The sequence below is a fragment of the Panthera uncia genome (assembly GCF_023721935.1).
Source record: "Panthera uncia isolate 11264 chromosome A1 unlocalized genomic scaffold, Puncia_PCG_1.0 HiC_scaffold_16, whole genome shotgun sequence".
NCBI lineage: Eukaryota > Metazoa > Chordata > Mammalia > Carnivora > Felidae > Panthera > Panthera uncia.
The window spans coordinates 67,400,205-67,423,636 of record NW_026057576.1 but is presented as its reverse complement, the minus strand read 5'-3'; the positions used below and the strand labels follow the sequence as shown (position 1 = coordinate 67,423,636).

Genomic DNA, 23,432 nt, shown 5'->3' with positions numbered 1-23,432 from the left:
CCCTTTCTGTGTGCCAGTTACAGTACTGTTCTAACGGTTTTCCAAGTGAGAAAACGGTTTATTCCATGTGACAAAGCCATCAGGCTATAATAAAGTTCTACCCTTCATTTTATAGATGAAGATACTGAGGCCAGAGCGAGTTCCTTGCCCAAGGCCACGCTGCCAGCGAATAGAGGGGGTCAGGTTTTGAGACCAGTCTGCCTCCAAAGCTCACTCTCCTGAAGCATGTGTTAAAAAGTCCAAAGTCTTTTCCTTTGAATAGCTCAGAAATCTTCAAGTCTGTTGAAATGAGAGTAATAGTTTACACATTTATTTTAAATGTAATTACCCAGTCTTGAACATTGTACACCTTTCTCAGGGACTAAGCTGAGTGTGTCAGATGCATGTCCTCTAAGCATTGAATGGACTCTGAGATAACTCAGTCTCCCCCCACCAGCCCTTCTCGCTGAGGTGCCTGGGTGTGTGTGACACTCTGGGTCCCTACGTGTCCTCTCTGGACTGATGCCTGTCTGGGTGTGACCGGCTGTTTCTGGCTGTCTGAGGCTCATTGTAGATACATTTTTGTAAGATTCTAATAGGCAAACGCAGTGGCCAAGTCACTGAGTCCCTTTTGAGATGTGCATCCTCTTGGAGTTGCCATAACGACTCCAAATTCTCTCTGCATCGCAATTATGCAGAAGCAGGGCATTGAGCCCATTGAGCCCCATGGAGAGCAGGAGGCCCTGGGGCAGGGAGCTGGTGCCCAACTTTCTCTCACAGTGAATGAGGGGAGGAGAGGGGAACCACAGGGAGGGAGGGTGAAGTTCTAGGCCACCTGGACCAGGGATCTGGACTCTCAGAGAAAGCCTGGGGAAAGGCTGCTGGATTTTGTCAGGCAGAAGGTTGGCGGCTCAGCACCGAGAGCCACACTTTCCTCTAGTGGAGCAGGCACTAGTGCCTGACCAGGTGGTTTCCTTTTTATTTTTCCCTTTTTATTCCGGTTTTAGTGCCCAGGGAAATGCCAGATGGAAGTGGGCCCTGCTTTCCACAGAGTAATGCACAAGTAAATCATGCCAGAATAGCCTGCCAAATAAAAACCTAGCAGATTGTCTGCTTGGCAGTATGCAGCTCAGTGTGTGTGCACGCACACACGTGCACACACACATTCATGAATGCACACACATGCACTTTTGCATGCATGCACACACGCACACATGCATGCATGAATGCACACCCATGCACTTATGCATGCATGCACACGCACACACATGCATGCACACACGCACGCATATGCACGCATCTGCATGCACACAAGCTCACATATGCACGCATGTGCATGCACACATGCATGCACTCATACACACATTCATGAATGCACACGCATGCACTTATGCATGTATGTGCGCGTGCACACACATGCATGCACACATGCTCACACATGCACGCATGTGCACACACATGCACACACACATTCATGAATGCACACACATGCGCTTATGCATGCATGCATGCACACACATGCACACACGCATACACACACTTACACATGCGTGCGTGCACTCACATATGCACGCATGTACATGCACGAGTGTGCACACGCTTACACGTACATGCACACACACGTGCATACACACACACATGCACACACATGGGCCATTTGGATATAGTACTTTTCTGTTAAAAATGTTGTCATATGCAGGATAGGTTGTTGGCCTGTCTTAGTTTGCTTGGGCTTCCATAGCAAGTACCACAGCCTGGGTGGCTTTAACAATAGAAGTTTATTTCTGCACACTTCCAGAGGCTGAAAATCTGACATCAAGTGCACGTCTCCTCTTCAGTCTTGTTGGTTAAGGCCCACTTTAATGACCTTATAGTAACTTAATTACCTCTTTAAAGACCCTATCTCCAAATACGGTCAAATTCTAAGAGATTGTGGGTTAGGATTTCAACATATGAATTTTGTTGTTGTTGCTGTTGTTGTTTTTAGAGAGAGAGAGTGGAGGAAGGGCAAAAAGACAGAGAGAGAGAGAGAGAGAGAGAGAGAAAGAATCTTAAGCAGGCTCTATGCTTAGCACAGAATTGGGCACGGGGCTTTGTCTCATGACCTGAGCCAAAATCGAGTCGGATGCTTAACTGACTGAGCTACCCAGGTACCCCAACATACAAATTTTAGGGACACAATTCAGTCCATAACAAGGCCCCACTAGATTTTTCATTATTTTTGGTTTCAAATACATGTAATCACTTCAGAAAGATTGGTGGCTTGATTATATTTAAAAATAGAACTGATTTGTTCAGAAACTATTCATTGAGAACCCTTATTTATATGGAGGCTCACAGGTTACAAAGTTAAATGTGGCGTGGTTTGTGCCTTCACAAAGTTTAGGTGGGAAAGTGTCCGAATGGACTACAGGAGCGATTGACAAAGAGGTAATGTACACTTCTGAAACACCCACAGAAGCATAAGTACCCAATAACATCTCTTTCCAAGAACTGTGATAGAAAATTAATAGAGTAATTAAATGGTATGTGGTTTTTTCTCAAGGTGACAAATTAAACCATAGAATCTCAGGGATGGTAGGAGCCTGAAAGCTGCCTCCTGGTCCAGCTCCTCCCATATGTCCCAGAGGTCGAGGTGGAGTATAGACCCGTGAGGTGCCCTGCCCAGGGTCACACAGCTGAGCAGAGCCAAGAACTCGTGCTCGAGTCAGAATCATTCTCTCCCAGATGTTCTGCTGTTTCCAGCCTTATAACCTGATTCTTCCAGTAACTCTGGGAAACAGTTTGTTTTTGGAACTCTTTAGAACAGACTGCTCAAATGCTACCATGCACAACCTTTTCTGTAAGTTAATTATATCTTGGTCCTAAAACAGTATTCAGAGAGTTTTTAGAAGTAGTTTGTTTAAAACTTGTTACCCAGCATAAAAAGAAACACTGGTATCCAAAAGGAGAAAGTTTAACCATAAGATAATTTACTATAAAAAGAGGTTCAAAATACCTGCTTGCCACTTTGGAGAGTTTAACATTTCACTTTTCCTCTGACTTCTTCTGTGTCACCTGATCCATGCTGTTCCTTCCTTGAGTCGCACGTTATTGATCTAGGGACTTCTCACATATTTTGAAGGCTTTATTCATTTTGCTTCGTATCTTAGGAGTAATGAGTTTTATGTGTTTGAATTAGTTATTTTCATGTTCGTCTTTATTTATACTTTAAAAGTTGTATGCCCTAGTCCCTGATCCCAGTGTTCTGAATTTAGGGAACAATTTCATATTCACCGTGCCTATGCCATTTGTGATTTCCAAAATCATAATCAAATTCCCTCAGAGTTTTTATACTTTTAGACTGATGATTATTAGTATAATCCAATGTGTTTATAATCCTGACCCTAATTTTTTTTGCCCCCATGGGTGAGTCTTTCTTAAAATGCCATGACCAGGCACGCATTTGTGTAGTAGGGGTACATGGGCCACAGATTCATGTAAGAGCCAGGTAATGCTTTCCCTGGAGCTGAAAGTGCCCTACCCAAAGAATATTTAGCATCAATCAGCATTTAGAGGCATAGTCTATGTTGAGCTGCAGCCTTCAGTGTGCACTCTCGATGTTAACGGGGTCCTTCCATCTGGTGCATATTTACGTAGACGGATAAATTTGATGCTGGTAGCCTTGCTTCTAATGCTGCATTCTTGCTGAAGATGGAGGTGGCCCCGTGTGCCCACCTCCCCATCCCAGCCAGTGTCCGTAGGTGACACGTGCTTGGAATTGACAATTAGCAGTTTTCAAGGAGAATATAAAACAGACCTCATCAAGGCCCACTAAGGAGTTCCCAACTCTGAACCCCACTCTGCCTCTGTGCTCGACACATTTTAGGTGATTTCTTTTCTATCACTTATATTTAACAGCTATAATTTCAGCAGACTCTTTTTGAATTTCCTCTCCTCCACATTGAATCAAGCCAAATTGCTAGCATTCCACAGGTGTACTTCAAGGAAGTTGGAAAATGTGGCATAGGATAGGATGAGTATATCACCTTAGTTAGGTGTTTAGCCTTCAGCCAGTTTTTTTCTGGCCTAATTGAGCAAGGAAAGAGTGTTTACTTGAAACGTAGGCAAAGAATGGGATGGTTCCTGTTTTAGATGGGCTGCCTGGACTTCCCCTCAACTATATTTGTAAACACTGTGAACACATGATGGCAGAATGTACAGAATGTCAGTATCCATACTTATGTACATGAGCACGTGTTTGGAATAGTTGTTTGCTGTGTACAGAGCACTGAGGAGGTCTGCAGGTGGTGTAGATGGTGCATCGTCAGCCTTGAAGTTGATGTACTCCTGGGAGAAAGAAGACATTCAGCCGGGAACTGTTAGAGCACAGGGAAGAAGGTGTATGTGTGAGCTCCAAAATGCTAGATCACTGTAGAGATAGAGGCTTCTCCTGGGCCTATTAGGATGCCACATTTAGGGAGAAGAGAATGAACATGAGGCAGAAGAAAGAGCTGATGCCCAGGTAAGGCCAGGAAAACGAAGTTTATTAGCTAATAGTCTTTTTTAGTACATCTCATTGAACCATAATGTAGCCTGTAGAAAAGAGTTCTCTAACCCCTAGGAAGTAGATGAACACAGTAAGGAGAAGAGAACCAAACATTTGAATACCGGTGTGACCCGCTTGTACATGAAGCAGTGATTTGGGCGGCAGCCACTGTCGGAGCCCAGACAGGACATGTAGGACGCGGTGGATCCCGTCGCTGGTGTCTGCAGACGTGGCTACTAGCAGTGGGGCTCACAGGGTCCTTCGCAGCACGGCCGAATGTGGCTCATCAAGAAGATCCCACTCAGGCTGGGGGCCGGGTGGCAGGAGCTGAGCAGCCAACAGGATGGCACAGAGGTGTCAGGCCCACAGCAGGGTTGGGAGGCACAGGACCCAGCATGTCTGCCGGAGGAGGCTGATCTGGTGTGGACAGCTCCTGGGCAGGCAGACCCCACACTGGCAGCAGGTGTCAGAGGAGCAGATGGGGGGTGGCTGGGCCGCTGGGGACGCTGCAGCAGCGCTGAGAGGAGATCCCACAGCAGGACAAGGTCAGGAGTTGGGGTTTTGTTTGGTCTAGAAGTCTCTTAGTGTCTCAGCGTCCTCTCATCCGAGCTGGCGCTTGAATACCCACCACCCTGGACAGCAGCCCATTATCCTAGATCATTTTCTTCCATTTCAGTGTAGAGTAATCTCTGTAAAAACATCTAATTGCTTTGGTCTTTATCACCTGTTGATGTGTCTTTCCTCACTGTTTTGTTGGCAAATTAGGACTCTTGACAATAGCTGTTTGTCACTGCAAGGAGAGCTCCATTTCAGTCTGCAGAGGCACTGAGTTGACCTCTTATCACCGAGCAGCATTGTTGGTTGGTTGGTATGTTAATCATCCACCATTCATCACCACATTTTCTTTCTTTTTCATAAAAACCTCTTATTGTAGAAATTTTTAAGTAAACATAAAAAGGGAAGAGAATAGTTTGCTGAATCTCATGTCTGAAGCTGTCACTCCCCTTCAACAGTTATATATCCACTTCCACACTTTTTTTAGAGTATTTTAAAAGCAATTACCAAATATTTTATCATTTATTTTTTTAAGATTATTTATTTATTTTTGAGAGAGAATGAGCAGGGAAGGGACAGAGAGAGAGAGAGAGAGAGAGAGAGAGAACCCCAAGCAGGCTTCAAGCTGTCAGCGAGCAGCCCCACCTGGGGCTCCATCCCACGAACCATGAGATCATGACCTGAACCGAAATCAAGAGTCAGACGCTTAACCAACTGAGCCACCCAGTTGCCCCTATTTTATCATTTCATCTGTAAAAACTTGAATATGTTATCTCTAACTGATAAAGCCTTCAAAAAAGATGTAAGCACTGTACCATTATGACACTCAACAAAGTCAGCGACATTTCTTCATTATCATCTGACACCCTGTCTGTATTCACTTTTCCCCAGGTGTCTCTGAAATGTCATTTTACAGTTGGCTGGTCTGAGTCAGGATCTAAACATAGTCTGCACATTGCATGTGGTTGATATGTCTCTGAAGTCTCCTGGATTTTCAAACTGTTCCTTGTCATTTGTTTGCTTTTTAATGCTGTGTTTTTGTTGAAGAAAGTGGGCCATTTGTCCTGCAGAATTTCCCACACTATAACCTCACAGTGTTATGTGACATGGGCCTTTGTCCCCTGTGGTTCCTGTAAACTTGTAGTGATGTTGAGGCTCAATTCAATTTAGGTTCGATTTGCTCTTTAGCAAGGATACTTCATAATTGGTGCTACTGCATCACATCGGGGGGCATTCAGTGTCTGGTTGTCCCATTCTGAGTTTTGATAACAGTGACTAATAGGTTAAGAGGTGCCCATTCATTATTGAGTTCCCTGTCCACTTTTAATTGTTTAAGCAGCCATTGACTGAGACGCGTTATGAAGGCCTCAGCGATTTCTTGAGAGACCTTTTTTCAGGAGTAGGCAGCTTGGGTGTCAGGCAGTCAGGCCTGGTGGCTCGAGTTGGCCTGGCTTGGAGTCCAGGAAGCTGATCATCTACTGAGGCTGACACCTCAGGATATAGAGTTATTGGCTGTACATATGGAAGAAAATCCCTTTGGAATTTCTAATTTTACTGTTCTGTTTTGGAAGGAAAGTAAACTTTAAATACTTACTATTATTACTTGATCCTTCCCTCACTGGATTCTTGAGTTTAAAGAAGTTTACAAAGATTGTCTTATTATTGGTTTGAGAATTAAGATTATTATAAAGCTATTGATATTTCAAAATTCACAATAGATTCTGGGATTTAATGCATAAAATAATGCGTGCTTTCATGTCAGAAATACCTAGATTTCTAGTTTTAGAAAATACTGTTTCTTTGGTTTGGCTGCTGCAGAAAACCACAAAATAATGGCTTAAGTAAGACAAAAGTTTCATTTTTCTCTTTTGGAAATTTATTAGCCAGTAGGCAGCTCTGAGAGTGGGGGAGGTCGTCCCCCCAAGGTCGTTCAGGGACTCAAGCTCCTGTCCAATTATCCAGCCCAGGTGTTAACCTCATCTGCATGGTTGAAGCGCTGGCCCTCATTCCAGACAGTGGTAAAGAAGAAGACTTGGAAGGCAAGCAGCCCCTTTTATGGACATGGCTGAGAAAGCACACAGTCTTTCTCTTACAGCCCATTGGCCAGAACTCAGTCACATGGCCCTTCTCTGGCCTCAAGTTAGGCTGGGAAATGTAGTCGCTAGCTGGGCAGCAGCATGCTGGAGGGGTTCCTCCATTAAGAGGGAGAAGGAAAGGAGGGATACTGGAGTTCAGGTAGTACTTACTGAGTCTCTCTAAGCTTAATTTTCTCATTTGTAAAATGGGGATGAAAATACACCCCAGTTGTGACTTTTAGAATCACACGCATGAGTGGATAAATGTCATGGAACATCTAATTCAGTCCCTTCACATTTCAGGCTCTTAGTAAATTGTTCCATTTATTGGGCACGTGGGTGGGGAACCAAAGCATCAAAGAGCGGAAAGAACACAGGCCTTGGACTCATGGTAGATCTGGGTTTGAATCTTTGTTACTTGTTAGTTGTGTGACTAAAGACTCATTTAGTCTTTAGACTAACCCTCATCTGTAAAATGAGGGTTAAAACTTACAAGAATTGAATGATAAAGCACATAAAAATATGTACTAGCGTGATGCCTGATGGGTAGAAGGTACACAGTCCGTGATAGGTAGTTGCTGAGATCTGTGTATAATTTTGTAGGTAAGCATTCCTGATGGGGAAGAATTGTTATGTAAAGTTATTTTGAAGAGGACTGTTTCTTTTTCTTTTTCAATATTTATTTATTATTTTGAGAGAGTGAGAGAGAATTCATGAATGTGCACACAAGCAGGGGAAGGGCAGAGAGAGAGGGAGAGAGAGAATCTCAAGCAGGCTCCTCACTGTCAGTACAGAGCCTGACTTGGAGCTCGATCTCTCGAATCATGAGATCATGACCAGAGCAGAAATCAAGGGTCAGATGCTTAACAGACTGAGCCACCCAGGTGCCCCTGAAAAGGACTGTTTCTAAGCAGAGTCAGCTGTTGACATGCAGTCTCTGATCTGTTTATTTTCAGTTTGAATACTTGAAGCTTAAACCTGAGCCATTATTTTCTAAAGAGATCTCTGAGAGGTATAGGTATTCGAGCCACCAAAACTACTCAGTAAAAACGCAGCTCTGATGAGAATTTCTGGGAGTAGAGGCACATCTCCACATTTTTAGAAGTACCTCCAAGGGGATCTTCATCACCCCAAAGTTTAGGATCTCTAGTCTAATCCACAGTGCTTTATGAAGTATTAGAATACCTGTATACAGTATTTTGAGAGAAGAAAGAATAATTTCTCTTATCTAATTTTAGATAAAGAAGATTTGAGCTCTGGGTTTTTTAAAATGGACTCAGGAATGAGATTTTTTTTCCCCAGAGGGTTGCAACTTTAGAAATAATTAGTGTTTGGTCTAAATTCTTTTTAGTTATTGCGAAACCAGAGATTCCCCGCATCTTATCACCATGCTGTGGAAACTGTTGTGAATATGCTGACGCCACACATCACTCAGAAGTTTCGAGATAACCCAGAGGCATCTAAACATGCAAACCACAGTCTTGCTGTGTTCATCAAGGTGAGGGCAGAAGGGCACAGGGTGTCAAGTGGCTAAAATGTTCATTCTAGCAGTGACCAATATATGGTAGGTGCTCAGTAGATGTCAATGGTATGTTTTTATGCTAAAGGATAAACTTATTAACAGTAAATGCTGATTTCAACCCAACTTTTTTTTTTTTTTTTAGAGAGAGTAACAGAGAGCAAGCAGGGGAGGGGCAGAGAGAGAGGGAGAGAGAGAGAGAATCCTAAGCAGGCTCCATGCTCAGCACAGAGCCCAGCTTGGGGCTCCGATCTCATGACCTGAGCTGAAATCAAGATTCAGATACTCAACCCACTGAGCCACCCAGGCGCCCCTCAACCCAACTTAAAAAAAAAAAAAAAGTTGGTGCCTAAATACTTACCTTTCTGGGATGTTTTCTCCACAGAGATGTTTCACCTTCATGGACAGGGGCTTCGTCTTTAAACAGATCAACAACTACATCAGCTGCTTTGCTCCTGGAGACCCGAAGGTAGCTTGTGTGTTACAGGCTGCTCTTACAGACATCCAGAAACCCACCTGTTTCTCTGGGCTCACATGACAATTTTCTTTCAGTCCTGCCAGAGGCACTATTGTCCCCTCTTTTGGAGTTACTATCTAGTACTAACTAGTACTTGTATTAATGTGTGGGGTGTTAGGAATACAGTAATTCTGAATATAAAATACATATACTTCTTGATTTTCTCATAAATATCCAAGATGACTTCTCCACTGCAAAATTAAAAGTATAAGGGTTGGAAATCATAGTTTACTTAACAAGGTAATGGAAGTAAGCACATAGACTTTATCTGTCTCTTCCCTAGTGTGTCTATTTTAAAGCTCTGCCTTACTCATTTTTTAATGGTGTTAAGTCTGTGTCTATAATTATAAGCTGCCTGAAATCCTTTTTGAAGTAGGAGAAGCATAAAGAATAAATGTCCTAAGAGTCAGTTGAGGACATTGTTTAATGAAATACATTCCCGGTTTTCAAACAAATCCCTACAGCCGTTTTAAAATCTGTAACATAGCATAGAACATGCGGTTTTAAGAGGGTCATGAAGCTAAAGACTGGGTGTATGATTTCTAACAGGTTTTTAGGGTGCTGTGTATTCGGTGAGGTATTTATCTTTGACCATTGTTTCCTGCAGACTCTCTTTGAATACAAGTTTGAATTTCTCCGTGTGGTGTGCAATCACGAACACTATATACCTTTGAATCTCCCCATGCCATTCGGAAAAGGCAGGATCCAAAGATACCAAGGTAATCTATCTCTACATACATTAATCTGAGTCTTTTCACAAAAAGAGCCATTCATTTTTAATAAGAAAAGAGAATGGACTCAAATGTGACCTTGGAATTTTCTAATTTTTTTTTATTGATGAGTTCATTTTTTTCTTGTTAAATTTCCATTAAAACAAAAAAAAAAACTATTGGTAAAGTGTTGTGTGGGAACTTACTCGCCAGCAAACTTACTAGACTGCAGGTCATGTCGGTGAGGCCCTATTTCACTGAAAAATTCCTTTGCTTAAATAAAAATCCATTTTACTTAACTGTAGTTTATTTTTTGATTTGTTTCACTTTTCCTTTTTTCTTATGAATTAGCTTTTCTTTCACCAACTGTGGAGTCAAATGACACTCCTGTAGGTAGGTGTGGGTGTGACCGCTTGCTTTCTTGCATTTTCCTCCTTCAAAAGAAAGAGAATGCAAGTCATTGCCGAGATGCTTACGTATGCTCTCCATTTCGGCGGTTCCCATATGCTATTTGGATTAGTTCTCAAATTCACGATAAACCAGTGGATTTACTCTCACCGCGGCTAAGATATTGCTGTAACACCCCCGGGGTGGGCATCTGGGTTTTTGCTCCTGGGGTCCCTAGGTCCTCTAGGATACCTCTTTAAGAAGTCATACAAACAAAAAGCCCTGCTTTACTCCAGAAATGTCCTGTTCCGCCATTTTCATAGTCCTTGTCCGTAGTGGTGGCAGGGACCTGAATCAGGAGCCACACAGCTTGTCACATGCGTTTTACGTTTGCATGTTGAGTCTTTAACTGTCGTGTATCTTCTTAAAGTTCGAAGAGAGGAAACTCATCGAGATTTCTTTGTCTTCACTAAGCCAAACGAAAATAATTAGTCTGTCAAGTCTGTCAAGTGGTATTACTGAGTTTAGTGTCTTGTGTGTGCTGGGAATGACTTATGCTAAAAGGGAGAAAAAGCAGAAGGATGTCCCCAAACTATTAATGACACCTAAATCAACGGCCTCGGGAACTCAGAAACACACAAAAGCATTCGTTCCGACACATAAATGTCTTTCCCCAAGACAGACTTGGACTGCCTTTTAAGGAGCAAGCAGGGGGATCGGGGCCCTGGTGTGGGCATTCATGCATTCAACAAATATTTAGCTGGCACCAAGTGTGGCTAGGGTACCCATGACTTTGGGATGCAGTCATGGACTAGGGGGATGAAAATGCCTGGCTGTTTTACCGAAGTGAAATATGTGGCATGTTAGTGATGAGCGCTAAGGAGAGAAAACTAAACCAAGGAGGGGGGGAGGGTATGAAATGGGCAGGGGGCATCTGAGAGAGGGTGACCAGGAAAAGCCTCACTGCGAAGGTGACTTTGGGGTGATAATTGGCAGAAAGCTGGGTGAGGCGGGGGTGAGCATCCTGGGTCAAGGGTCAGGTGCCCAGCAGACTCAGACAAGCTCTTAGTAGATTGTCAGAGTATTTGGGACCAAGAGGGGCTACCCTGGCAGGTGGATGTGGGTCACCTACAGATAATATACCTTATGACACTGATAGGAGTCCATGTTTTGAGCATTCTCCTTCCTTTCCCTTCTCACCTGTTTCCCCCTTCTCTGTACACATGCACACACACATATGCAGTTAAACCCACAGCTTTCTCCTAAGGGTTTTATGTGAATTCAAGCTATGAACTGTCATTTGAGTAAACAGAGCTTAAAACAGTCGTAAACAGTGGACATGATTATTCTGGAAAGATGGATACTTTTTCCCTGGCCTTCTGCATAGGACTTGGGTCGGTATTTTGGATAGGTTTAGAAGTAACTAATAATGGAATCAAAGTCAAAGAAGGGGTCTATAGATTTTCCTCTAATAATGGATTCAATATAAGAATTGAGATTCTAGCTACAGCTTACTGAAAGGTGTATTTCAACTTGAGAGTGATGTGTAGTCGCTTTTTAAAAATTTTTTTTTATTTTAATGTTTATTTTTAAGAGAGAGAGACAGAGTGAGCAGGGGAGGGGCAGAAAGAGAGGGAGACACAGAATCTGAAGCAGGCTCCAGGCTCTGAGCTGTCAGCACAGAGCCCGATGCGGGGCTCGAACTCATGGACTGTGAGATCATGACTTGAGCCACCCAACCGACTGAGCCCCCAGGTGCCCCTGAGTTGCTTTTATTTACCCTCCTTCAGTAGATTTCACATTTCCTTCTATTTGTTCTCCATAAGAGATACCAGTTTTATCACTTAGCTTGCTGATGAGTTACTAGGTAGCTTGGTGCTTTGTGTATTTCAGTTTTAGCTTATATTAGTTTTTTAAACTTACTTATAGAGGTGTAGAAGTACTGAGTAAATTTTTAAAAATTCTATGTTAAGAAAGTTCTTCATTCAGTTATAGCAGAATAAATAGGTTATATGCTAACATGTTCTTTTTAAACACATCGGGTTTTAATGAGAGCATATAGGCTTTAATGACCGGAAAATGGATTGATGAACTCAAGTAGTAAAGAACAAATATTTTAATAGACTGTGTGTATTTATTCTTTCTTTAGTGACATGTTTGCTAGGTACAAATTACTTCTCCATAATGTCAGTTAGACAATAACTTTATTTTCTATTTCACATCGATAACCAAATTTCATTTGTAGTATAACATGTTGTGTATTCCAAAAATTAGTACTAAAACTATTCACTAACTTAATATTTATGCAAGATGTAACATCTTCTAAAATCAAAGTCCAGTACAATTATCTGTATTTAAATTTTGTTTAAGAGTTTGATGTGATAACTAGAGCAGTATGTTTTTTTTAAAGCTAATTTATCTTTGAGAGGGAGGGAGAGACAGAGGGTAAGTAGGGGAGGGACAGAGAGAGAGGGAGATAGAGAATACGAAACAGTCTCCTGGCTCTGAGCTGTCAGCACAGAGACCGACCGGGGCTCGATCTCACAAACTGTGAGATCATGACCTGAGCCACCCAGGAGCCCCAGGAATTAGAGCAGTATTTTAGATAATCAACCTTTTCCCAAGTGAAGTTAAGTTTAATCATCTGTTGACACACAGGGTGGGCTAAATGCAGAGGGTGGGTTTGGCTTCTGTTTTATTCAAAGTGCATTATAGCCTCTGGAACTAAAGCAGTTTCTGTCCCTCATTTCAGATCTCCAGCTTGACTACTCATTAACAGACGAGTTCTGTAGAAACCACTTCTTGGTGGGGCTGTTGCTGAGGGAGGTGGGGACCGCCCTCCAAGAGTTTAGGGAGGTCCGACTGATTGCCATCAGCGTGCTCAAGAACCTGCTGATAAAGCATTCTTTTGATGACAGATATGCTTCGAGGGTGAGTGGACCCCAGTGGAAGGAAATATGGATTGGTAAATGTCCTTCATTTTAAGTATTACAGAGAAAGTAACCAATTAGAAAATTAGCGGTAACCTCACTAAGACCCTTTGCTGTTTACACAGTAAAATCTAATAGTCTTCATAGCAAGGATCCGAATACAGGAGGTGGCCAGTGCCAGCTTGGTCCATCGTGAAATTCTCAGAGCCTTGGGGTAAACTTGCACTGTGTGCCTTTGTTTCAGAGCCATCAAGCAAGGATAGCCACTCTCTACCTGCCTCTGTTTGGTCTGCTAATCGAGAACGTGCAGCGGATCAACGTGAGGGATGTGTCACCCTTCCCCGTGAACCCCGGCAGTGTACGTAAGCACATACATCTAGGTACAGTCTGCATTCATCCCTGTGGCTGCCCTAACCAAGTCACATGAACTGGGTGGCCAAAAACAACAGAATTTCATTCTTTCACAGACAGGAGGCCAGAAGTCTGAAATCAAGGTATCCGCAGGATTGGTCCCTTCTGGAGGCTCCGTGTGAAACGTCTGTTCCATGCCTCTCTCACAGCTTCTGGTGGTTGCCCCAAATCCTTGCGTTCTTTGGCTTGTGGCCACGTTGTTACAGTCTCAGCCTCTGCCTTCACAGGGCCTCCCCGCTGGCGTGTATCTGGGTCTCTGATGGCCTCTTCTTTTCTCATAAGAACACAGTGATTGGATGTAGGCCTCCTAATCCAGGATGACTTCATTTTACTTTCCATCGTCATCACATCTACAAATAAGGTCACATTCCGAGGTTCTGGGCGGGTATGAATTTGCAGGGGACACATCCATTCTTTTTTTTTTTTTTTCCTCCACCCAAACCATAATAGTCCATAGTACTCTTGTTTAATTGCATTTCTGGCTAAGATGGAGCCAGTCTATTAACCTTCAACTGTTAGGTTGAAAATCATTATTCAAACCATGCTTTCCTGCTGGACCATATCTTGTAAGATATAAGGACCTTCACTGTGTATTCAACAAAAATTTATGGGTAGAGGAGGTTAAAAGAAAAAAGCATAGTTCTAACCTGTGTACTATGAGAGCTCAGTGCTAGTACCCCTAATTCTGATGGTAACATGCTAACAAGTCGTGGAAAAGCCACGTCTTGGGGCTAGAGTTTCTCAGTGTCTGTAAAACTAGAAAGTCAGACTAGATGTTAGGGAGGCCAACCTGAGTGATACAAGGCCCCACCTCCAAGAACAGGCATCTTAATTTATATTATCCTCATGCAGTCATTGGAAGATGTATTGGAAATTAAGTTGATTGAAGGATGATCCCAGAGATGATCTCAAAATGTTTGGGTTGGGGACTGTCTACCATTCATTTGCACACATACTACCAGTGCAGCGATCTTCTTTTCGCTTTTATTCTGGACCCGTGAACTGGCTCAGGTGTTAGTCTTGCCACTTTGTGATTATGGCATACCCTGGGGGAATTGTCGTGTGTGTTTCTGTCCCTTTCCCCCCCCCACTGCTGCACCGTCCCATTTTTTATACTGTCTGTCCTCTTCTGGACACATCTCCTAAATCAAGGCATGCTGAGATACCCCGTATGTGTAGAATGGGTTCTGTAGTTCCAAAGGGCACTGTCCTTAAATAAAATGTCCCGCACTAATCTCACGCTGTATGTACAACATTGTATTCACACGTGCATCCTCTGAACCTGTCTGCTTTTCTGATCTGGATAAGTCACTCAGGGTATAATGCTATCTCTCTGTACTGCTTCAAACCTGAGAAAATCAGTAAAATCCCTTTTATCACATGACTTCAAAATTAACATAATTCGTCCACTGACTGGGAGTTCACACGAAGCTGCAAGCTTGCAGAGCTTTCCAGTGCTGCTCATTTGGGAGGATTTCCCATGTTCCAGTTAGAAGGGGCATGTGAGGCTTTTTTCCCTGAGGAAGTAACATTCCACAACAATCTAAAGAAATGTTGGGCATCAGAGGTCTGGAAAGGGAACGTGCTAGACATTTGGGGGAAACAAATAGTGACTTTATGGGCCGAGGCTGCGCTGTCCCCAGTTTCGTGCCTGGTCTGCTGCCTCTGCCAACCTCCTCCCTCCGCTGCACACCGGTGCACCTGCTTCTCCCACACAGCGTGGCGTCTCGGCCACGTGTCCCCTGCTGGCATGTGCCTTCACACTTCCAAGAGCAGCCAACGACTCTTCTAACGTCGTCTTCAACTATTTCTTTTCCCTCTCCCCTTGGGCAGACTCTGAAGGAGGAATCGCTTCCGCTGCCAGCTGCGAACCCGCTGGTGACTCCGCAGAAGCCTGGGATCGCTCTGGACAACAGCCTGCACAAGGACCTGTTCGGCGCCATCTCTGGCATCGGTAACGTTTCGTGCTCTGTTTGCTTCTCCCTGGTCTCATTCTGAAAGCGCCTTCATCCTGCAGTGTGGGAGCCACTCCAACTTTCAAATTAGAACCTTAAAGTCTGAGTTTCTCCCTTGAATGTTCTTCTTCTGGTTTTAATATTTAATGAATGAAACCCCTCAACTCTACACTGAAATACAGACCCTCCAAATTCTCCTGCACTGCAGATTCAGTATACTTAATCACATATCTGTGCTGTTTGCTTTTTGTTTTTGTTAATGCTTAAGTTATCATTTAAAACTTTCAGGGGCACCTGGGTGGCTCAGTCAGTTAAGGATCCGACTCTTGGTATTTGGCTCAGGTCATGATCTCCTGGTTTTGTGGGTTCGAGCCCCGTATGGGGCTCTGTTCTGGCAGCACTGGAGCCTGCTTGGGATTTTCTCTTTCTCTTTCTCTCTGCTGCCTACCCGCCACCCGCCACCCCAACTCCCACTGTCTCTGTCTCAAAAAAAAACCCAAAAAACAAAAACTTAAAACTTTCAAATTGGATTATGTTTCTAGAAAAGGAGGATCTTTGCAGATTTTGGGGGGGTGGTGGTGCTGTGGGTAGGATTTATTTGTGGTGATAGTGATTTTGATGAACTATGATAGAATAATTACTGAGGAGATAGTGGTCTCTGGTGAGAATGCAGTTCTAAAATCAGTTTTCTAAAATCGTTTCTAGAAGATTATTTTCTCTCTGACATATTGTAAGAGCCATTCCCATGGAGAAGAAAGCAGCTGGGATAGATCGAGATTCAAACTGAGTAGTTCTGTGTAAGAAAATACCTGAGAAATGTACTTATTTTTTTAATTTATTCATTGTATATGTTGTTTTCTTTTTTATATATAGTTTTTTTTAATTTTATTATTTTTTTTTATAATTTACATCCAAATTAGCATATAGTGCAACAGTGATTTCAGGAGTAGATTCCTTCGTGCCCCTTACCCATTCAGCCCATCCCCCCTCCTACAACCCCTCCAGTAATCCTCAGTTTGTTCTCCATATATATAAGTCTCTTATGTTTTGTCCCCCTCCCTGTTTTTATATTATTTTTGCTTCCCCTCCCTTATGTTCTTCTGTTTTGTCCCTGAGAAATGTACTTATTAAAACTCTGACTAACTGAGCACCTGCACCAGCCCCTTCCTAAAGATAATGTTACGAAACATAGATGTGTCTTCGTACCATTGTCACGGATAATCACTTTATTCCGTCTTCATTTCTCTCTTTCACTATGCTTTGAATAAATAAAGCATCCTGCCGTGACCAGTACTGGGAACACCCAGGAAAGGAATTAACTCACAGGACAGAATAAAGGGCAGTCCTCTCAGCAAATTAATTTTCAGGAGTGTAGTTCATTCTAAATTTATGTCTTTACCTTTTGTGTTGCTCTTTTTAAAAAAAAAAAAAAAGTTTATTTATTTTGAGAGAGAGAAGGGGAGGGGCAGAGAGAGAGGGAGAGAGAGAATCCGAGCAGGCCCGGTGCTGTCAGCGCAGAGCCCGACTCGGGGCTCAATCCCGTGAACCTCAAGATCATGACCTGAGCTGAAATCAAGAGTCATTCAACTGACTGAGCCACCCAGGTGCCCTTGTGTTTGATGTGAAGATGCTGTTTCATGTAGATGATGAAACTGAGCAGAACATAAAGTCAGAAACCCCACACCATGCCCAGATTTATCCTACAGTACCCAACCCTTAATCTTATTTATGCTTATGTATGTATTTTTAATTTTTTTAATGTTTATTTTATTTTTGAGACAGAGACACAGAGAGCGAGCAGGGGAGGGGCAGAGAGAGAGAGGGAGACACAGAATCTGAAGCAGGCTCCAGGCTCTGAGCTGTCAGCACAGAGTCCAACGTGGGGCTCGAACTCACAAACTGTAAGATCATGACCTGAGCTGACGTCAGGCGTTTAACCGACTGAGCCACTCAGGCGCCCTATATTTTTCATAGTTATAGTTGTCTCATTAGGTGTCATAAAGATTAAATGAGTTAATTCATGCAGAATGCTCAGATTAGAGACTGGCATGTGATGTTTGCACTTGCCTCGCTCCTGGGGCCTTCACTCTGTCTTCTTCGCCCTGTTCTGCCCACACACCCAGCCACTGCTTCAGGAGCGGGAAAGGGTCTTTCCTGGGAAAATTTGGTCTGCAAGAGTTCACAGCACTGGCTTTAAAGTCACACAGAGGCGGTTTTGAATCCATACTCTGTCATGTACTAATTGCCCTGGGCACTGTGTCTCTCCTCTTCACCATCAGTGTCCACATCAACAGAGTCGCGGCGAGGGGTGGGAAGCTCATAGATGTGCACAGTGCTCAGCATGGTGACACTCGGTGTTGTCATCTGCCTGCATTATAACAAACACATTTCTTCAATGTCATGCACGCTTTGGGATATACTCTCAGTAGCCAGTTTCAGGACTCTTAGGGCCCAGGAATGTGTTGAAATCTTACCTCCTTGACCAGTACTCTCTAGGATTCAAGACTTTATGGAAATGACCAAACTCGAATGAAGTGACACTTTGACTCTGCATTTATTCTCCAATTCCGCATTCACCTTGTTAGGGTGTGGGATGCCTTGAGAATGTAAAAATGAGCCATTGGGTATCATTAGCAAGACTCAAATGGCATTAATGACCTTCAGTTGCTCTGTGTTCATGATGAAGTTGTGAAAAGTATTTGAGACTAATTTAATCCCTTTCTCTTTCTTAAATTTAAAGATCTGAATCCACTTTTCGTAGCAATTCACCATAACAGACTTACTTATACTCAAGCTTCATGTCTATTACCCCCATCTTTAAATACTTAAATCTTTGTTCCTTATAGGAATGCCTTCCAGAAAAGCCCCCACCTTTGAACTGAGTTTGCTAATTGTTTTCTGGTAGCTTGAGCAACTCTTCTTTTATTCTTCAAGGAGTTTCCAGTTAACTTTAGTCCTAGTACCTATCCTTTGAGAGCAGACTTTCTCCTTACATCTCTATTTAGTAGAAATCCTTGAGAAAGCACCTTCCGCAGTTGTTTTTAAATGCCTTTGGAATGTGGTGCGTGAAGATTTCTAGAACGGATTCATTGCCTGGATGAAAACTGCTCTGAGATTACATTTGCTTTAAATGGTACACATTCTCTGGGTGCCTGGGTGGCTCAGTCAGTTGAGCATCTGACCTGATTTTGGCTCAGGTCATGATCTCATGGTTGTGCGATCAAGCCCCTTGTCAGATTCTGCACTGGGCGTGGAGTCTGCTTGAGATTCTGTCTCTCCCTTTGCCCCTCCCCCACTTGCACACTCTCTAAAAAAATTAAAATTTTAAAAATAAAATAAAAGACACGCCTCTTAGACTCAGGGTTTCTTTTTCCATCTACTCAGTGTTTTGCACTGGGCTGTCTGTACAAAGAAGACAGAGGTGAATTAAACTTTCCATTTCACTTACATGTTGTTTAAGATTTTTAAAGGTTATGCACTGGACTGAGATATTAAACACACACACATGCACACACACACACACACACACACACACACACAATGGGAACATAGTTCTACTAAGCATGCTGATTTTGATTTATTGCATTTCCATCTGTTTGCCTTAGATTAGGACTCCGTTTCTGGAACTGATCCTAAAACTCTGGGAATTTAGAGTCTAATTTTGCTTTACTGAGGACCTCTTTCTCATGATCATTATGTTCTACATTAAATATGAAGCCTGGTTATATTAGGAGGACTATAATTAAAATTCAGTCATAATGTGTGTTTTATCTCTAAGTATAGAAAAAGGCTCTAGATTTTTCATAGATTTTTGCCTTTTCCCCATGACAGTCAATCACACAGCTTCTGCTCTGGGATGGGACAGCGGGGGGCCAATGGTTTACATATTCCAGCCATCACTTGCATGTTCCAATTCCCCTGGCTCTTTTCTTAATTTTAATATGCTGAGTCAGTTTCAGGGATGGCCATAGTGTCAGGTGAAGGGCGGGATTAATTTAGAAGCAGCTCATTCGGCAGCTCATTTGCATCTGGAAATCTGAAAACCCCGGCCTGTTCTTAGCGTTAGGGAACGGCATCTTCAGCCTGGGTATGGGAGGCTGTGCTCGCTCATGCAGTGTGCACAACCAGCCAGGCCGTTTGGGTTCAGCACGAATGTGGAAGTTTGACAGTCGTTTTAAATTATGTGAGTGAGGTACTTAAATCTTATCTAAGCAGGAAGTCCATCCATTACTTTTAAAAATTCCATAGTAATGAGGTGTAGGGGCTGATTTCTGCCTTCAAATGCTATTTTTTCACGGATCTCACAAATTTTACTTCTAAGTTAAATTTCATTTCTGCTCGTAACTGTTGCAGAGATTCCCAACCATTCTCAGTTTGCAGCATGCTTACCGTCACAGTGAGTTTTCTATGGAGTCCCCAGGCCAGAATGAAACACCCAGCAGTTCTGTTGATAAGGTGCTTACAGCCAAAAAAACCTAAAAAGGTTTTTTTTTTTAATGTTTATTTATTTATTTTGAGAGAGGACATGAGCTGGGAGGGGCAGAGTAAGGGAAAGAGCGAGAGTCCCAAACAGGCTCCACACTGTCAGCACCGAGTCCTGTGCAGGACTCGATCTCACAAACTGTGAGATCATGATGTGAGCCAAAACCAAGAGTCAGATGCTTAACTGACTGAGCCACTCAGGTGCCCCAAAATAACCTAATAAGTTCTCATATCTGGACAACTTAGTAGGCATTTGAAAAATACATCAATTTAAAGGAAAATCATTTTAATTTTAATAACCACACCACAGCCATTACCAATGGGATGTGTATGCCTGGTAGGCACTGGCCAGCTTCTCAGCTGGAATCAGACTGCTCACCACCATCTTCACGTTCCTGGTCCACAGTGATTTTTCACCCAGTACTTGCTTTTAATCACAGCAGCCGCCAAATACCTAGCTTCACAAAGACACGACATCATCGAAAGGAATGTAGCATGATCTAACATGGAAGCTACAGTTTAGCAGATGTCATGTATCACTGTGTTTTTCTTGAAAATGTAAAATATCCCCAGACACCCCTCTGAGTTTCTTAGGTCACCTTAGCACACAGTTTGAATACTGTGGTTTTATTGAATTGGTTTAGTTTTTCGATTTGATAGTTGCAGGTGGATTTGCCTTTTTAATATATATATTTTTTGAGCCTTTATCTCATTCTGAAACCGCGTATGCTCCTTTAGCCTGAAGAAATCAGAGGTGGCTTCTCACAAGCCATGGAACTGATGGTTCCGTCTGAGCGTTTCAGATGATGGTCTGGTTCTTTCTTTATTTTTTTAAAATTTTTTTTAATGTTTATTTATTTTTGAGACAGAGAGAGACACAGCATAAGCAGGGAAGGGGTAGAGAGAGAGGGAGACACAGAATGTGAAGCAGCCTCCAGACTCCTAGCTGTCAGCACAGAGCCCAATGCAGGGCTCGAACTCACGAACCGTGAGATCATGACCTGAGCCAAAGTCGGACGCTTAACCGACTGAGCCACCCAGGCGCCCCATGGTCTGGTTCTTTAAAGGTGAGGTAGTTGAATGCAGTGCTTGAGCCAGCTTCCTAACAGAAGAAACAAGGGCCATAAAAGCAATTTCCCTTAAAGTTCAGCACTTAACTTTATTTTGTTCTGTCTCACCATATCTTTGGTCTTGGCTTAAATTTCCCTTTAGCTTCTCCATATACGACGTCAACTCCAAACATCAATAGTGTGAGAAATGCTGATTCGAGAGGATCCCTCATAAGCACAGATTCGGGGAACAGCCTTCCAGAAAGGAATAGTGAGAAAAGCAATTCCCTGGATAAGGTAATTTCTTGTCATCTAACTTAAATATTTCTTAAAACTAATGGATTTAGCACAAAGTAAACCTTGCTTCGTGTTCTAGTGTTCAATAAGTGTGACTTTTTTTTTTTTTTAAGTCCGTTAACCTGGAGTAGATGATCAGAGTATTATCTAAGGATGGAGCCCATTTCCTGAAACCCCAATTCCTGTTTCCAGGAGTTCAGATGAGGGCAGTGTTTATAGTGGAGGACCTTGAGCAAATAGTTTTGGCAGGTTGGACAGGTAGGGAGATCAAAATGCCACTCATTTAAAATGCCCATGGCCTGTGAGAGAATACCATTTATACACAGTTTTCCATACAAATGAGTATTGAGTCCAAAGCCAGCTCCAGAAAAGTTAATTCATCATATAGGTGATTCAGGGGTAAGGCTTTATTGAAAACCGTCTCACACTGGTACCCCCAACACAACGCATCCTCCTCGTATTTAACTTTTTTTTCTTGAAATAACAAGGGTCAAGCTATTTGGAACTTTGTGGGAATGAATAAAGCTTGACTTTAAACCCGGGACAATGGTAGATTGGTTTTGCCTTCGCCACCGTTTTCCTGAGTTATTTCGAGTTCTAGGCAAGCGCACCACTAAACAGGTGAACCGCTTAGGGATGTACTTCTAGCTCTCAGGCACGTGGAAAATCAGGGTGGTAACCATACCTCTACTTCTGTGGCTGGCATTGACACGATTATCCTCCAGTGCCATTCTGTAGAGACGCCAGCATTTCAGTGTGCGTCATGACATACTGACCTTCTCCCTTGACCATGACTTGCCTTCACGTGTAGAGTGAGAAGCTGCTCAGGAGGCATTCCGCTTGCATCATACGCAGTGCTGGAGAGGAGGAAGAGAGCTGCCAGTCAGCCAGGAAAAACCGGGTCACTGTGGATTTTTCCCTTCTAATGATTCCACCTTTGCCAGAGAAAACTCTGCATGCCGCTCCTTCCCTCCCACTGCAAGAAGTCCTGGGTTCTCCTCGTGGCCCTGGCGAAGTGGGTGGGCGAGATGATGCACCCGCATGACACTTTTGCCACTAACTGCACCTGTGTTTCTTCCTATAATAGAAATACTCACACGTGTGTGGTTAGTTAAGCCCATTTATCGTTATTTTTTTTCAATCGCCCCCCAATGCCTTGAATGAAAGATATTTTTAATTGATCTTTCTGCTTTGGTATTTGGCAAAAAAAAAATAATAAAATCCTGATTTCGATTGGAAATGTAACTTTGAAGATTTTAAAATCTCCTGTGTTTTTATCAGGAGATGAGATTCTTGTTCTTTTTTTTTTTTTTTTTTTTTTTTAACGTGAACCTGCTGTCTAGTGGCAAAACTGCTCTCACCCTGTGCCCTGTGTGTTCAGAAGTTTGCGGCGTTGGGCTAAGCTGGTGAGGGGATGATCTCATCAATTTAGGGTCTTTGGCCACATTCTGCTGAGCTGTCCCTATTTGGCCCTATTGGGTACCTGCCTATCGCTTTTCCCCAAGGGTGCCCCACGTTGTCAGCTGAATGCCAGTGACTCAGCACCAGGCTTTCGTGGCTGGTACACAGGAGCAGGATAGATTTTATTTGCTCTTTCAGCCACTGGCGTTCTCCTGAGGATATGGTTCCCAACCATATCCTGCAGTGTCTTCTGAAGCATCATTTCTGTGTCTGATCCTAGTACGCATACTTCCTGCATGAGATTGTACTTGGCATTTCAGAACTAAGCTGGTAGCCACAACTATAGTTACCCAGTTTGAAAAGTCCGCGCCTTCTGGCTTGTCTCTTAGGAAAGTATGTGAAAGGAGATGAGTCAGAGCTCCTATGCACCAGCACCTGTGTGTGTATTTGGTGAAGGTGTGCCTGTAGTTTGTTGACAAAGTAGTCATACCTTCCGATTTGTGTGATTTGACTCAGTTCTAAGAGTCTTTCTCTTTCAAGGGAGAAAAATGAACCTAGTTTTGTTTTCCCTGTAATGAAGGATAAAAAAATCACCTGTCTTTCCTTTTTTTTTTTTTTTTTTTTTTTTTTTTTTTTT

The 23,432-nt window shown here is 42.9% G+C and overlaps 1 protein-coding gene across 10 annotated transcripts in view; it reads left to right on the top strand.

Moving 5' to 3' along the window:
- Window positions 1-23,432, top strand: part of DOCK9 (dedicator of cytokinesis 9) — a 290,594-nt gene that overhangs the window by 205,824 nt on the left and 61,338 nt on the right. For all 10 annotated transcript variants that reach the window (XM_049647477.1, XM_049647483.1, XM_049647479.1 and 7 more), the window contains exons 28-34: window positions 8,489-8,635; window positions 9,042-9,125; window positions 9,781-9,892; window positions 13,023-13,201; window positions 13,445-13,558; window positions 15,445-15,565; window positions 21,261-21,394. In XM_049647477.1, the coding sequence (XP_049503434.1) occupies window positions 8,489-8,635; window positions 9,042-9,125; window positions 9,781-9,892; window positions 13,023-13,201; window positions 13,445-13,558; window positions 15,445-15,565; window positions 21,261-21,394 (891 nt within the window). The remainder of the gene's footprint in view (window positions 1-8,488; window positions 8,636-9,041; window positions 9,126-9,780; window positions 9,893-13,022; window positions 13,202-13,444; window positions 13,559-15,444; window positions 15,566-21,260; window positions 21,395-23,432) is intronic.